This window comes from Desmodus rotundus, chromosome 9, assembly GCF_022682495.2.
Source record: "Desmodus rotundus isolate HL8 chromosome 9, HLdesRot8A.1, whole genome shotgun sequence".
In the NCBI taxonomy this organism is placed as follows: domain Eukaryota; kingdom Metazoa; phylum Chordata; class Mammalia; order Chiroptera; family Phyllostomidae; genus Desmodus; species Desmodus rotundus.
This window is the reverse complement of record NC_071395.1, coordinates 74,556,706-74,573,520: the sequence shown is the minus strand read 5'-3', so window position 1 is coordinate 74,573,520 and position 16,815 is coordinate 74,556,706. Positions and strand designations below refer to the sequence as shown.

At 40.7% G+C, this 16,815-nt stretch overlaps 1 protein-coding gene across 2 annotated transcripts in view; it reads right to left on the bottom strand.

The window, feature by feature from the left end:
- The window catches only part of ANKFY1 (ankyrin repeat and FYVE domain containing 1), an 88,509-nt gene that overhangs the window by 29,137 nt on the left and 42,557 nt on the right, over window positions 1–16,815 (bottom strand). For both annotated transcript variants that reach the window (XM_024564770.4, XM_024564771.4), the window contains exons 4-8: window positions 13,634–13,769; window positions 8,873–8,996; window positions 7,613–7,762; window positions 6,226–6,391; window positions 407–611 (exon numbers count right to left, since the gene is read on the bottom strand). In XM_024564770.4, the coding sequence (XP_024420538.2) occupies window positions 407–611; window positions 6,226–6,391; window positions 7,613–7,762; window positions 8,873–8,996; window positions 13,634–13,769 (781 nt within the window). The remainder of the gene's footprint in view (window positions 1–406; window positions 612–6,225; window positions 6,392–7,612; window positions 7,763–8,872; window positions 8,997–13,633; window positions 13,770–16,815) is intronic.

Sequence of the window (16,815 nt, the reverse complement as noted above, 5' to 3'; positions counted from 1 at the left end):
AGAAGGCAGCACTGGGTTTAATACAGAGAATTCCCCAATAATTAGACCTCGCAGAAACCCAGCAGCCTGCCTCGAGAAGGTGTGCTCCACTTCTTCAGTTCACCCAAGCAACTCTAAGAAGATTCTGTTGGAGAAGCTGAACCAGATGACCACTGTGATGATGACAGAAATGGCTTAAACATCCAAGGACCCCAGTTACTCAGGATAGAAATGGTTGCCCCAAATGCCTCCGGCCTTAGTCACGTCTCTCATTTGCATAACAAATCAATGGTTGTGCCTTTAATAACAATCAGATCGAACAATGCCAAACTAAACAACGTGAAGTCCCTGTCTGCCAGTTACACGTCACCATAAAACAACACTCTGGAAATGGTGCTAAGAACAGTCTATTTGCCCCCCAGCTTACCTGCCCCTGCTGTCCTGCATGTTAGGGTTGGCACCAGCCTGCAGGAGGGCCTCTGCAATCTGTGCCATTGCAGACATCACATCTGCTGAGTGTTTCCTGGGACTGTACAATGCCACCAGGTGCAACGGTGTCTCCTGCGCACCCAAGGTAGCAGCATTGACAAGGGCCCCGTTCTTAATGAGGAAAGTGGAAGCAAAGACATCTCCTGGAAAAGAAACAACAGAAGAAATGGTCACATATGACAATACCCAGGGCAAGCTATTCTGGCTAATGTTGCCTCAACAAGACAAAGAGAACAACTGGGTGTGTCTGAAGCAGAACCTCTCAGGACACCTACAGGTGGGAACTCAGCATTGAGATCACGGAATTACACACTTGAATTCAAAAGGCTTCACTCAATCTCTGATTCCGTGTCATCTGTCCTGCCACCTCACCTCAGTATCACTTCACCATTTAAGTATACGGGTTCCTGTCCTTCAAAAGCCTCTCCTGTTCATTAACTCTCAAAAGGGGTTCCATGACTTCTTTCCAACAGAATTTATCTCCCTCTCATTCCTTCCCCAGTCTACACACAAGCCACATCTGCCTTCTACCTGCTGCATTTGCCTACAGGTTCCTCTTCAGAGGAAGACCACATCTGATTTATTCATTGTGATTATAATGATTCTTTTTTTCCTCAATCTCATTACATGCAAGCATAACAGTCTTAACGATAAGTTTAAAACTGAATATTTGAACAAAGAATCTGTACACATTACCGGTTACAAAAAAAATTCACATGGTAAATTAAGTGGATGTAAAAAAACAAAACTTCTAATTCTTAGCATATTACAGGTAGAAGAGGCTAACCAGGACTATCAAGTATCAAATTGCAACTGAATAACTCACATAAAATCGAATGACTTCAACAGCTCAGGCTACCACTTTTGCTTATTTAGCGTTCTGTATGAGGGAAAAGAACTACCCTGACATCCTGACAAAAGGCCAAGAATTAAGTTTACATAAAAATATTAAAGGTATATAATTCTGAGAATATCTTATCATAGACCAGCAAAGAATAGCTGGCTCTAGATTGGTTCTGTGAATACATGGTTAAATTCAGAACCAAGCTATCTGACAAGTGGCAATTTAATGCTATAAATACTTACAGAAAACCAGTTAAAGTATCTTGTCAAGTTAACACGGAGGATGATAGGGATTAAACAATTAAGTTTGTTGTAAGATTAAAGTTTGATCCTCCTTAGATTTAGTACAATTTAATAATTTAAAATATGCATAAATCACTATACATAAAACTAACATTTCTTAAGAAAATAAGGCAAGAATGACAACGCATCACAAGATAATAAGCTATTAACAGAGAAATCATCCAGCTACAAATGCACAATGCATGCACTGAGACATTTCAGCGGGGGGAAGCAATTGTTTCCTCCAGTGGCCTCCACGTAGCCCAGTAAGCTCACAGCTGCCCAGTCTTTCGAATCAGACTCATCCACCCTTGGACAGTCTACACGTCTGACTTTGGTGGGTGTGCTGGAGTACATATCTCAGTCATCCCAAGAGCTCATCTGGGATTGAGAGACACTTTCTGTAGATTCCGTCCCCATTTCGCCAAGGTTTATACAGGATTAATTTCTTGCAAATCACACCCTCCTTTAGCTGTAAGATCCCCCAAATGCAGAGCAACCTCCCAGGTTGACTTGCTGGTCCCATGATCGTTTATTGTGCTTCTTAAATTCGCTGGAGGTCTTGGGATGAATGCCAGGTTGTTAAAGGTGCTTTGGAACTTATTCAAGGTATCAATTACAAACAACGATGCTTTTTCCATAGCTGATCTGTTTTGTCTTTGCATCAGAAAACTTTCACCTGTTCTAATTCTGTTCATGTTGTAGACACACTCCTTTGGGTCACAATCTCCGGATAACGATTTTCTCTTAAAGTCACCGGTGAGAGGTTTTCTTTCATATCTTGCAATCATTTCATCTTCAACTATACTTACCCAGTCTAAACATCCAGAATGAGGCTTACGATCGCAGGAGTGGCCAAACTCAAATCTGTTATCATACTCCAATGCTCATTTTCATTGAATGTATGGGTTTCACCTGGTCTTCAGTGAACATGGAATTTCAAAATCATCTGGTTTTCAACACGTCCATGTGCTTTGTACTCTCTTACAAGGGACCATCTTGCTTGAGAACGTGAGCTCTGGCACTGAGGGGGCTAGACCCCCACAGGCCCCTCAGGTGCTGATCAGTCCACAACTCATTTATTTCTGTACTCACTACTGTCTTATACAAAACAGGCACCAGAGCAATGTCTGGGAAGAAAATTAATTGACTGGTCAAGGCTATTAAGTTCCACTTTATAGACTGGCTCTAATTCCAAGTAATTATGACTTTAGGTAACTTGAGACTTCTCTAATTAACACATTCTGAAATATTCTCTCTCTTCTGCCCCCAATTTTTTCTTAGGGGGTGGTGGAAGATGCAAATCTTTACCACCATCATGTGCAAAGGACCAAAGCTTAGAGTGCTTTACAACAGGGCGTCGGCAGAGCTCTGAAAGCGCCAGGTGACACGTGTATCAGGGGGCCACGCTGAGTCGGGCTGTTGCTCTCTGTACGTGGATACCCACACACACAGTGGGGTCCTCAGTGGGGCTCTAATGTAGTATGAACAACCCCCACAGAGATTCAGACTAGGAGAGTGTATGCAAAAACTACCTTAGCAAGAGAATAAAATATCCTAGAGAAAACCACTTACGTTCTGAAAAGTGGAAAGAAAATTTAGAGTTAGTAGGACAAACAACTTTAAAATGAATAACACAATGTATAAGATACTGGTGGAATGTGGCTTCCATTACCTTTAAGGTTGTCATATATTCCATATTAAAAGGTAAACAGACAGTAAAGACAAAATAATATAATGAAAAACTTATGCATTACACATACAAAAGATAAACTGGGTAGTACAACACACAGAAATAAGGGTACAACCTTCCAATGCTTGGATTCAGGTGGAAGGTATAACACAAATTTTCTATATTTGAACCCTCTTAAAAGAATTATAGCTTTTAGATTAGATTTAATAAGAACCAAAGTTTTGGGGTTTGTTTTTGCTTTTTTTTTACTTAAACACATATATGTACATATACCTATGGACCCCGAAAAGTAACTAAGGAAATACTGGAAATTGAAAATTTATGATGTTTTACATTAAAAGAAAGTCAGCCCATAGGTACAAAACCTAGAGAAAAAAGACGACTGACAACGAAAGAGCAGAACAAAGGAAGGGAACAGAAAACACCAAAAGGTCCATTTATAAGTTCCTGTCAATATGATAACTTCTAATACGTTTTAGAAAGACTTCCATAAAAACCAGTTAAAACTAAAACTGGTACTTAAAAGTTCCCGTTACTTCATCACCTCATTCACAACACTGTCAGGTAAGTGAGCCATTATTATAATGACTTGTCCACATAAAAATGTTCCTACCAACAGAGTTAACGCTAAAAAATCCCACATACAAATTTTTTCTTTCGTTTTGGAACAGCCAGTAACTTTCATTACTTAATTAATACAAATTGTGCCTTACGCTGTGCCCGTTGGTGGCACAATTTGCAAATCTACAAACCATTAGACAGGAGCATCCTATTTAAGAGACGCATTGACTGATGTTGGCTATTAAGGAAAATCAGCACGAGAAGAACTAGATTTCTTTTTAAAGTAAGGATGCATCACCTTGCCCACATCTAGCTAATCAGAAGAGACGGCTTCCCTCTGGCCATGCATATACCTCCTGTGGGCTCACCCACAGGCACTGGCTGCCTGCTGCTTTCTCCACACAAACTGACCGGTACGCCTGGTTATTTGAGTGATCACTGACTATTTGTTTATGGATTCTAACATGTATCCAGAAACATTCTTAAATCTCATGTATGAAAGATCTTCCCTCTTATTACGATGAACTTAAAGTAAGGTTAACAGCTCTAGTTGAAGAAGGAGAAGTGAAAAAACTTCCTACAGGAACTGGAGCTAGTTCCAACTCTCTACCACAGGGGAAGGTGAGACCCACAGGCTGACCCTACCACACACAGTCACTTTGTGAGGTGTGCTGCCACACGGTCTCTCATCCTATGAACAACTAGTAGAGAGATGATTCTCACTTTGCAATGAGGAAAGGGAGACCAAGTGGTTAAGTGACTTGTCCAAAGACAGAGTACATGGATGAGCCAGGATTCTAACCGTGGTACATCCAGCTCCAACGCCAGTGCTGTGTCCACTACACTGTACCACCCTCTCCACAATTAGCAGCAATCAAGTTTACCCACACTGTAATCCACAGGCTTGCAAGCAACTGATAAATTCAGAGTGGAAAATTAAATCATCTGAAAATAAACATCAAGAATGCATCACCAATTCTTGGCAATTCCTGTAACTAAGCAATCACCAAAATATTTAATAACTCATCAAAGATGTTTTTTCATCACACATAAGAATTTAACTCCCTAAGAGGAAAGAAACATCATTCTGAGGTTGTTTTTTTAGTAACATGTCTATTTGTTTCCAAAATAAACATCTCAGACACTAAACAGTATTGGAAAGAATAATTCCCTGTGTGGTAGTAACTCTCCCCACTGAACACACACCCAGTGCTAAGCACCCAATGGCTTTGCACGACGCAGAGTGGTGCTTGGGAAAAATGTGTCTGCTCTTGACACTGATGTACTCTAAGGATTTCCTTCCCAATGATGAACACATTTTTCCTTTCCATCAGCCAGCAAGCTTAACATTCTAGCACATGGCTTAGAGGGATATTTATATTACTAAAAACCTTTCCCCAAAAAGGGCAAAGCCACAGCTGCAGCAGAACCATATTTGAAATAACTACATTCTACCCATTAAAAGCAACTTGTGAATGACAGAAGTGTAGCAGAGACAATAATACTTCAATAATGCATAACTGGAAGGGTAAATATGCACAATTAAGATGCGGGGGAGCCAGTACACTTTGTCTTTGAGGTCCACATGTAAACAAAAAAGTGGCCAATTACTTCAAGCACGTCCTCTACCCTCTGCAAAATTAAGGCTCTGGCATTTTTGAAAGTTTTCAGCCCATACTGGAATGCTACCTCTATACAGCTTCCCACCCTGTCAAAAATGACAACTGCAAAGTAGAGTCAGGCGGGGTCCATTTGGGACTTAAGAATTAATAAGGTCGTGGGAAAAACAAAGTCAGATAAGACATACTTTTTTCCCTCGAAAAGTAAATTCGTTAAGATTAAAATGTTCTGATCTTAATTCTATCACTTCCATATTCTTCCTGCTACTAATGACTATGTACTCAAAATACAGCTGCAATTCATAATTTTTGCTTATAGCTACAAAAACAGAATGAACCTTAATCACTTTGCCATGACAGAAGACAACTCTGAATCCGAGAATATGTTTAAGCATTTGTGGTTTAGATACCGTCCCTCTCTTACAGTAACTGTTCCAAGTAAAGTCTTCCTAGCACAATTCCTGGAGAAAGATCTTGAAAAGCAAACAAATCAATGGCTTACAAGTAAAAGGTACTTCTCTATTCTTTCTTCCGGGGGCCCACCAACACTGGGAAGAACCTAACCAACAAGGCACAGGCAGCAGTTCAGCAGTCCCTCCCTGACCCGCTGATCGCAAATTCCAAGTCATGTAGCCCCTGAGAGTACAGACTCAAGAAGCCTTTACGAACTGTGGAACAGGGTCGGAGAATCTTCAAAAATTACCTGGATGTAAGTAAAACTGCCCGCAGAGAAAAAAAATAAAATACACGTCTTCCTACCTCTTTGGATTCCTTTATGTAACAAGCTCCAGCCATTCTTATCTACCATGTCCACGTCAGCTTTGTGACTAACCAGCGTGGTGGCAATACTCTCTAGTCGCCGTGAAAGGGCTAGGTCTAAGGCAAGATCTCCATTATGGTCCAATTCATTCAGCTTCCCAGGGAGCTGCACAGATAAATTTGTAAATTAGCACCCAGCCAGTAGAGGATTCGACTGATTTTAATCTCTCCCACCCTGATTCTTCAATATCATCTCTTACAAAAATGTCAACATTTAGCTTACTCCCCAGATTCAACTGAATTGGCAAACTTCTCTCAGGACTCCTTAGGGCACGTGCCTTTCAGGGAGGCCGGAATGAACGACCAGGGAATCACAGAGCAGGTGCGAACAGCAGGGAAGAGAAGCAGCAGCGCTACAGGAACACAAGTGCCAGGGCAGAGGTTCAGAGCGCCTGAGGGGAAACAGCTGGCCTTTCCAAGAAAGACCGTGGCTTAACTACTTAATCCCCTCTAGCAGAGTAATGTCTCCCCCAACACTGGACACCCCAAGGATAAAACATACTACCTCCCCATCTGTCAAAAGCAACTGCATTTCTCCTAAGGCAGTGTGGCAGGCAGAATAATAGCCCCAGACATCCATGCCCTCATCCCCAGAACCTGTGAGTATGTCACCTCACACAGATAAAAGACACTTTGCAGATGTGATTACGGTTAAGGGCTTTGAGATGGTCCAGCAGAGCCCAGTCTATCTAATCACATGAGCCCTTAAAAATGAGTAAGAGAAGGAGAGTAGGTCAGAGAGATGTGACATAAGAACTTGATCCACCACTGTTGGCTGTGTAGATGGGGGAAGGCGGCCATGAGCTAAGGAATGTGATAGCCTCTAGCAGCTGAGACTAGCTTGTAGCTCAGCTTGTGGCAAGAAAATCGGGACACTGGCCCTACAGCCACAAGGAACTGAATCCTGCCAACAACCCAGGTGATCAGGAAATGGATTCTCCCCTAGAGCCTCTAGAAAAAGAACACGGCCTGCTGACACCTTGTACTGGACTAGCAACCTACAAAACTGTAAGAAAATAAATGTGTTGTTTTAAGCCATTAGTTTCATGGCAATTTCTTACAGTAGTAAAAGAAAACCTAAAAATGTGGAAGTGGCTCTGGACCTGAGTGATGGGCAGAGGCTGGAAGAATTCTGAGGAGCGTGACAGAAAAGGCTCAGATCGTCTCAAACAAATGACTAGTAGAAATACTGCACTAAAAACTGTACCAGCAACAGCTCAGAGGAAGTGAAGTGCATTATAGAGAAAAACAAGCGAAGTATAGTCTGGGGAAAGGCATGAGAAATGAAAAAAAACCAAAACAAAACACAAAAAAGCAGATGCAGTACCTGTGAATCCATTTCAATTAGGTAAAGAAAGACCACATCTTCTCTCTCCACTTTGATAGCTTTATGTAAGGGGTACTCAGTCTTGGATTTGATCATTTTGTACAACAGCTGAGCACTCATGCTGCTGAAGTCCTCTTTTCGTAAGTCATCCTAAGGATTTAGAAGATGGTAAAAAGCAGAACAGAGTGAACATGACAACAGCAACTGACATTCACTAAGAAGCCCTTAGAACTGTCTGGTACTACTTTACAGGGCTTAGTATTTCCCAGCTCATTTAATTCTCACAGAAACCCTACGAGGTAGGTACTGTTGTTATCATCTCCATTTTACAGCTGAAGTAAGTAAAGCATAAAGAGGCTAAATAACTTGCCGGAGTTCACATGGTGACAAAACCCGACATCTAGAGCCAGGAGGCCCACCTCCCAAGCCTGTATTCTTTACCCCAGCACTGCTGTGCCTCCTGGTGAGACCGTAAAGCACGCGGACAGCCAGCAGGGATGCAGCGCCAGGGGCCCTCCATGAGTGAACAGAGTCCCCCCCGCCACACACCCCTACAAAGATGGCGATTCCAGAAGTAACTGGAACCTCTACAAACAATTCACTCCACTGAGTCACAATTGATTTAATAATCTCTAAATTTATACCTATTTAAGCAGAAAGGTTACCATTCCTGTTTCAATTCTTTAAAACTCAATTCTTTTAGACACTTTCGTTCACAATGTTGTTGAACACCAAATAATTTGCAGAAACCAGGTTATAAAATACAGCACTAGCTATAATTTTTTTAAAATGCAAAACACACAACAAAACAAAGAAATACAAAAACTGTTTTTATGATGAAGGCTACCTAAGAAGGGAAAATCTAAATTTAACAGTGCTCTCCTCCGGATGGAGAAAGCACAGGGAAAGGCCCTGAAGTGGAAATGCTGAGCACGGCCAGCCTGCTGGCCCTGCGGCAGCACCTGCTCCCACGGCTCCCGGCCTCCCCTTCTGTAGGTGGAGGGTGAAGGTAGCTGTACCTGAGTTCTAAGCTTCTTCGTTTGACCTAAGCTACTTGCCCTCTATTCTGAAATCAGAACTACAAGACTTTTTGAGCCAAAAAAAGAATCTCACAGACCATATAGTGCAACTACTTAGCCTTCAATTTGATAATGCGAGGAAACACGCTCCAGAGAGGTAACCTGCCAGGGACTCCGTCTCACACCCAGGTCTTCTGACTTCCAGTGAGGGTGCTTTGCCCACACCCTCACCCCCACTCACCCAATGACTGGCAATAATTTCCGCACAGTAGTTCATCAGGGTGCTGGCATTCAGTTCCTCCGCAGTCTGATAGAAGCGAATACAGTTCCTGACATTCACCAGAGACATAACACCCTTCTCACATCTACAAGAGTATGAATGATGGACAATATTGTTAGGACAAATATATTCATAAATTAACAAACCAAAACAATAATCTGTGTATGGTGGCCATGTCCAATAACACTGAAGTGTAAGATTAAGCAAAGTAGTTATGAGTAAATTATAGCTGAGCTACCATATTGTGAAAGTACTGGAATTTCATTATGAAATTATACTGCTCATTCTGGTCAGAACCCAAATAAAATGTAAATACATGTTGTGCATAATCCCCCAACTGCCTGAAAAGTATTCACACGAAACTCACAGATCATACACCAGACCACTGTCAAATCAAACACGCAACGGGCCAAATTCAGACCTCTGACGTTTAAACACATGGGACACAACTGCCGTGTCCACTAGCTTGACTCTATCGTGCAACCAGTACGGCCAGCAACAGCGTCAAAGAGTAGGCTCCGTGCCTCCACACACTGAGGCCCTTCAAAGTCCTCCCCAAAGGTAAACTATTTGTTACATGAATTGGAACTCAATAAAGGTTTTTAAAAGTCCATTAAAAAAATCTATCATGTATAGAAGCAGTTGAGTTAGTAACCACAGTACACCAAGGCAACGAAAAGCTGGCTGCAGTGGAGATCCCATAAAACCTAGTAACAACAACAACAACCATCACTGACTGAGAACAACTACATCGGAGGAGGAGGGCTATACACGGGCAAGCGGGCCTCTGGCAGCACAAAACAGACGCAAACCCTAGGCTAGGAGACGCAGTGCTGAAGACTGGGGCTTCCACTACCCAGAGCTGGAAACCTTAGTGAGCCTCCACAGAACAGAGCCTGGGGGCAAGGAGGAAGGAGGCTGGTGGCAAGATCATTCCATCTCCCTTGCTGGTACATTTCCCTCCAGATCAGGTTCACTTCCAAAGACAGCAGAGAGACCAAATATAGTGTTAGGGGTATTTGCTGACACCCCACCACTGCTTCCTCTGTTCCACAGCCCCCACAAAAACCTTTTTCTGATCACAAGGGCAGAATGTAGTAACAAGAGCAAAATGAACTACGAGATAAGAAAGACCTGAGTTGAGAGCCACTGAACTTTAGAGGCCAGATTACATAAGCCCTCTATGCCCCTATCTCCTCCTCTGTAAATACTCTGTATCAGAGGTTTAGAGGATCTGTGTTTTTCAAGATAGAACTATGTAAACTTTGTACAGTATAAGGTACATAATAGGTATGCTCATAAGTCTGAGGCCCTTCTCACGGAAGTTGCTTAATTTAATAACTAATATGAATGGGTTTCAGTACCATTATAAATAAGAGTAACAGATTGACTAGCTGGTAATGCCCTATTTTAACAGGTGAGGTTAGTTAACAGAAGTGGAGAAAGACCATGGGAGAGTGGCAGATGGGGGAAGAGAGGAGGAAAGTCATGAGAAAGCCCTGAGAAGAATGAGGAACAAACTTCCAAAACCTCACAAATGAGACCTCATGCTAGGAGCAAGAATAATCTCAGTCATTTCTCCATTTAGCCGTAAATGTACGCACCTAAATTTGTTTAAGCATTTATGCTTAAAAAAATATTTTTTAATCCTCACCTGATGATATGTTTTTTAAATTGATTTTAGAGAGGAAAAGGGGGGTGATGAGAGAGGAAGGGAGGGAGAGAGAAAGAAGCCATCGATGTGAGAGAGAAACATTTGATCAGCTGCCTCCTATATGCACCCAGACCAGGGATCAAAGCTGTAACCTAGGTAGTGCCTGATCAGGAATTGAACCTGCAACCTTTTGGTGTACAGGACCACACTCCAACCAACTGAACCACCCAGCCAGGGCTAAATGCTTTTTTAAGTAACATAGATGCCTTCATGTAAAGAAGCATCACTCCCAAGACACTTTTAAATCAAATTGTTACAATATCTAAATAAGTTACTATAATGAGTAACAGTTACATTTTTGAGCCTCCTGTCTGCCTGTCTTAACCACTAGTTTCCACAAACCCCTACCATACCACAACAATGTTTAAGGAAGTCATTCTGACCTTGGCTATGAAATCAGGGCATTCCAGGACAGAAGTCCTCTTTTTAGATATACATGAAACTTTCACCCCTTTTACAATGACAAGTGTCCATGGTCTTGCCATTCTAGGGTCCCAACACATGGTATAATCTCAGGGAGTAGTGACTCACCTTTGTAGGCCACTTTACAAAGCACATTTACAGACAATGCTTAATGAGCCTGAAAATTCCATTCTCCTTTCTACTGCCAAGAGACACTGGACCAAGACAGCCACTATGTTTCCTGAGGACAGATATTTTGTTACAACTGGCAGACACTTCATTTTCACTAAACTCTGGGATCCCCAGAGCATCATTCACTATTTGGATAAACTATAAATACTAACAGACATGATTTACACAACTGAAAAAAAAGTAATCTTATTTTAAAATTCAAATTCTCAGTTCATATCTTCTTTTCGAAAAGTAGCAAAACAGACTTTTTTGAAGGGATTTTGTTGTTAATACGTTCTTAATTAGAGTACAAGAAAGATATAGATGCACAAAAACAATAAATCTGATTTTTTAAATACAAAATCAAATGTGTATATTTGTGTCCAACAAATTCCTGCCTAGTTTTGGTATTATTCCCGTGTGTCTAAATGACAGACACAAAAAAATTACTGTAAAGATAAACAACAAACGGTCAACACTGGCTGAGTTACAGACGACCTTGTTTTCCTCTGTATACATCCTTTATCTTCCAAATACCATATACTGAATATGGATTTTATAAAAAGGAAAAAATTGTTATTTTAATGGTCAATTTTTAGCATACATTATTAATTCTTGTTTTTAAAGAGTATTTTCCTGATAACACAAAAACAATTTCCTTTTCATAAAATTGGTGATAGCATTCCCAGACCGCCAAGATTCCTACATTACAAAAATGAGAAACATCAACTTCATGTTTAACTGCACACATTTGTGTCAGGGCTATTTTGCCTATTATCTCAAATGTGTAATTTCTCCTGCGAGACAGCAGGGGGCACTCTGCGATCTTTAAAAGCCAATATTTGAACCCACTCCTGGGTATCTTCCACTCCAGCTCTTAACAGAGCCCTGACAAGACAACAACTTGATGCCCACATCCAACAATACAAAATCGAGCCTGGTGACGTTGACAGTTATGAAGCCAATCAGTCAATAAACAACAAGCATTTTAATTAAAGAATCCATTACACAGATTACAATTATCTAAACTACTCCAACCCTACAGCATTTTTATCAAAGCAATATAATTTATAAGTAAGTTTGACAAGGTCAGTGGAAGAAAGCTCAGGAAATCTGGGAAAAAAAGATATAAATCACATTCAAATTAAAATCATTGTCATTTCACTCTCAGATGGTTCAAAAACTCACACAAATGAACAAGAAAGAGTTAACTGAAAGGCCCAGACAGTAGAGTTAGCTTTACTAACCTAAAGCCTCACGCGCTTACAAATCCTAGACCTGTTTGGGTTTTGTCTTAGCTATTGGATTTAGGTATTCAAATGCACTCAGGCGCCCATCAATCGTGGACAGTTTGGAGTAACCTCAGTACTGACTCATGTCGGGCACAAGGGGCCATCCACTCCCCCGCCCCCCTCCCACCCCCAGGGAAAACAGTAAGCAAGGTCTCTCTTAGCTCTCTAAGGGCAACACAGCAAGGGGTGGAGTGCCTCTTAATGGCTGAGACTATCCCTTAGTCTATCCCTTCACCCACTCAGGAGCAAAGCCCTTTCTTCACACACCCAGGAGAATACAAAAGATCACAAAACGTCCTAAAAAGACACTCCATCAACCAAGCTGACTGCCAAGGGCCACATCTCCAACAGAAACTAAAGGGCGCCTGATGTTTGGTGAATGGTGTTTTCTATTGTTCTGAAAGGCCAACTTAAGAGCAACAGAAAAAAAATGCAACATAAAGAACATGGCAGGCTATCTCTTTGGGAACCTAAACAGCAGTAACAAATGAAGTAGGATCTCAGAAGTGTATTGAGTCATATTCTTGTGTGTTAATTTAGGCATTAATGTGTTTCCAACAAACAGAATATGACCAAGAACTTCATTCAAGTAGAAGATCAGAAAGTAAAATAAAATGTCGGCCTTGGCTGGTGTGGCTCAGTGGTTGAGTGCCTGGCCTGTGAATCAAAGGGCTGCCAGTTCAATTCCCAGTCTAGGGCACATGCCTGGGTTGTGGGCCAGGTAGGTTCCCAGTGGGGGGGCATGGAAAAGACAACTACACATTGATGTTTCTCTCCCTTCCCCTCTCTAAAAAGGACAAAAAAAAAAAAAAAAGTCAAAGGAAAAGGTATAGGAGCGAAAGTTGACAGTTTGGACACTGGATTACATTATTCTTAGTTAGTGTATCGATTCACAAAATTGTGTAATCTCAGGTAATAAACCAGTGCGGGGGGGAAAAAGAATACCTAAAAGCTTTAGCAAACTTTAACTTACAAGATAACACAGAACAAGGGAGATAAAATTCTCTCCCCCCTATAGCCTATAAAAGAACACCTTGCAAAAGTTATTTACATTAGCAGGAGAAGCTGTTTTCCCAGAGCTTGGCATAATTAAAGCTCAGCCACCACCATCTGAGGTGCTTGAATATATCTGCTGTGACTTGCCTCTCCCTAAGGAGCTGGAGCTGAAAGCGATTAGCTAGTTTCATCAACTCAGTCAGGAACACATCATCTTCTCTGAACTCCAACTCATCCGTATAGATCCAGCGAAGCATTGTCATTGTCACCTCAGGATTAGCATCTGGTTAAAGAAAGAAAGAAAAACAAAGCACTCATGACACTGAAGCCTTCTTGAGGACCTCTAAAATTTGAGGCTAATAAAGTATATTTTGGTACATCCGACTCAAAGAAACATCACACAGCAATTAAAAATGGTGATTAAGCATTCTGGGCAGCATCTGACACCAGAAAAGTGTTAAGAGTTTTACAAAACGTGGCAGGTGGGGGAAATGAACCTGTTAAAGATATAAGTAAAAAAAACCTTGGGGGAAAATATTTTAAACATACGACAGAGTTTACATTCTGATAAAAAGATCTTTAAAAAACATAAAAGGATGAACATACAATGAAAAGCAGGCAATAGATATGAATAGGTAATTCACAAAGATAAATTTAAATGGCCAATAAATCTTACCAATAACTAAATACAAATTTAAACTAGAATACATTTTTGCTCTCTCAGATTAGCAGTCTTAAAAGTTCATAACCTTTTACACAGCAACTATATATGTAGATTATTATCCTAAGAAAATAACTGAGCAAGTATGAAGAAATACATGTACCAAGACAGTCAATACAGTATTGTTTTCAATAACTGTAACAAAAATCTAAAGAGTCCAAAACAGAGAACAAATTAAATAAGTTACAATATATTCACATACTGGAAATACTGCATCAATTAAAATTTAGATCAATATTCAGCATGTGAAGATACTTATTACACAGGAGGTTTAAAAAGTAGGCTAAAGTACATTATATAATATCATTTTTGTTAGCTCTATTTGTGTGTGTGTATATATGTGTGTATGAGTATATACACACACACCCCATACATAAACAGTTCTGTGTGTGTCTCCCAAACAAGCACTAACCAGGTCTGACCCTGTTTAGAATTCCAGAATCAAGGACATTCGGTGTGGTAAATGGCCTTAGGCAGATTGCCTGTTTGTCTGTCTTTTTTTTTTTTTTTTTTAAGATTTTATTTATTTTTAGAGAGAAGGGAAGGGAGGGAAAGAAACATTAATATGTTGTAGCCTGTTGCACTCCCCTCTCCGGGTACCTGGCCTGCCACCCAGGCATGTGCCCTGACTGGGCATCAAACCTGCGACCATTTGGTTTGCAGGCCGGTACTCAGTCCACTTGAGCCACACCAGCCAGGGCTGTCTGTCTATTGAGGGATTAGATGAATATACACGAAAATACTAACCCTGGTGAAATTCACAGTAATTTTTTCTTTTAGTTTATTTTCCCCAGATCTTTATTCAATGAACATATATTACTTACATACTTTTTAAGTTAAAGACTCCAGCAACTTGGGGAAATGCTCCAGATAAAAATTGTAGTATAAATATCAAAACACTGTTTCAACTATAGTCAACTCTTAACTAATAGTGATGGTTAGAGGACCACCTAAAACTGTGGTCGACATCAGTGGTTCTGCCCCGGGCTAGCAGAGTCAGCATCATCTGGGAACTTTTTAGAAACTCTTATTCTCAGGCCCACCCCAGATCTCTGGCAGCAGGATGCACCCAGCACTGGTGTTTTAAGCAAGTCCTCCATGCGACACTGACGACTTCCTACGGTTTAAGAAACTACGCTCCAATCCTGATGGTCTAGGAGAGGTGCAGCATGGACCAGCAACATTTTACTAACTCATTAATTAGGCAACAACTGATAAGCTCTTATTAACCTTTTTTCTTCCAATTGTAGTGGGAGATAAAAAAGCCAAATATTAAATGAAAAACAAAAGTTGTTAAAAAAGAAACCGTGAGAGAAAATACACCAAGGTGCTAATAGTGATTATGTTAAGGCATATTTTTTCTTCTCTTTCTTACCTGGTAGTAAAGTAATAGCACTTTTAAATATTTTGAGAGAAACATTTTAAAATCAGACAACATTCTAACTAGATTTATTTAAACAATGAGGGTGAAGAAACACTTCAACTAATCTAAGGTATATAGAGTAAATCTTGGAATTAGGATGAATTTCAAAGCTAGCTAGTATTGGGTTTAATACCTCAGTGGTCTCTTAATGACAAAAACAAATATGTAAGTCATATGATTTGTCCAGTCACCCGAACTGGATACACTATCCCTCTCACACAGCCTTATCTTGGAAAGATAGCTACTCCTAAAGACAACAGCATCCCCAACAGCACCACATTCAAACATCTTCTCTGTTGGTAGTCTAATAGTTTTCAAATCTGTCTGGTTCCCTTTAATAACCCTCCCTCAAATTGTCCAAACCAATAAACTTGATTTGTACAACTGATAAACCAAAACCTAAATAATATTTTTCAAAACTACCACCAGTAGGGATTTCCTGGAAAGCCCCCAAAATTTCAAAGAAAATAAGATTCAAGTGATCTCCAACGCTCCCACTCCTGCCTTGACTCTTCCCTTAATCTCCAAAATATACTGAGACTAAATCAATTTGAGACTCACACTAATCAGCCAGTGGTGTAAGGTGGGCAAAGAACACTGAACCAGGGGGGAGGTGTGTGCTTCCAAATGTGAACGGTTAGGCAACATACGGTCTCCTCCCAATGTACACTTAAGCAACGAATACTTGAGCCAATGGCTGTAAGAGTCAGATGACCCCATAAACCAGGAGTTACCTGTAAAAGCAGCAGACTCTGAGCAGTGAAGCCAGCCGAGCTCCACGACCGGCATGTGCATCTGCTGCTGGCAGCGGCACCCCCCAAGAGGCCCGGCACACATGCTAGCTAGAGACTGCGAGGATGAGAAGAAACACCCAGACGTCTGACCTCACTGTAGCCCAAGATGCACACACACTCACATTTTAGAGAAGTTGAGATTGTTTATGTAGCCGAGGCTTTTGTTGTTATTGTTGTTTTAATCTGATTTTACAAGACATTTGAAAAAAGGGGAATAAACTTATCTGTATTTAATTAACCATAAATGAAGCACACTGAAGAAATTAATTTTGTTACCTATATCCTGTTTAATCCATCAAAAGCTGAGAAAGGTGTTTTGCATCTCCTACTATGACTGATTTAATTAAATTGTCTTCGAGTTTCCAACTATTTTTTCTTCACCTACTTTACA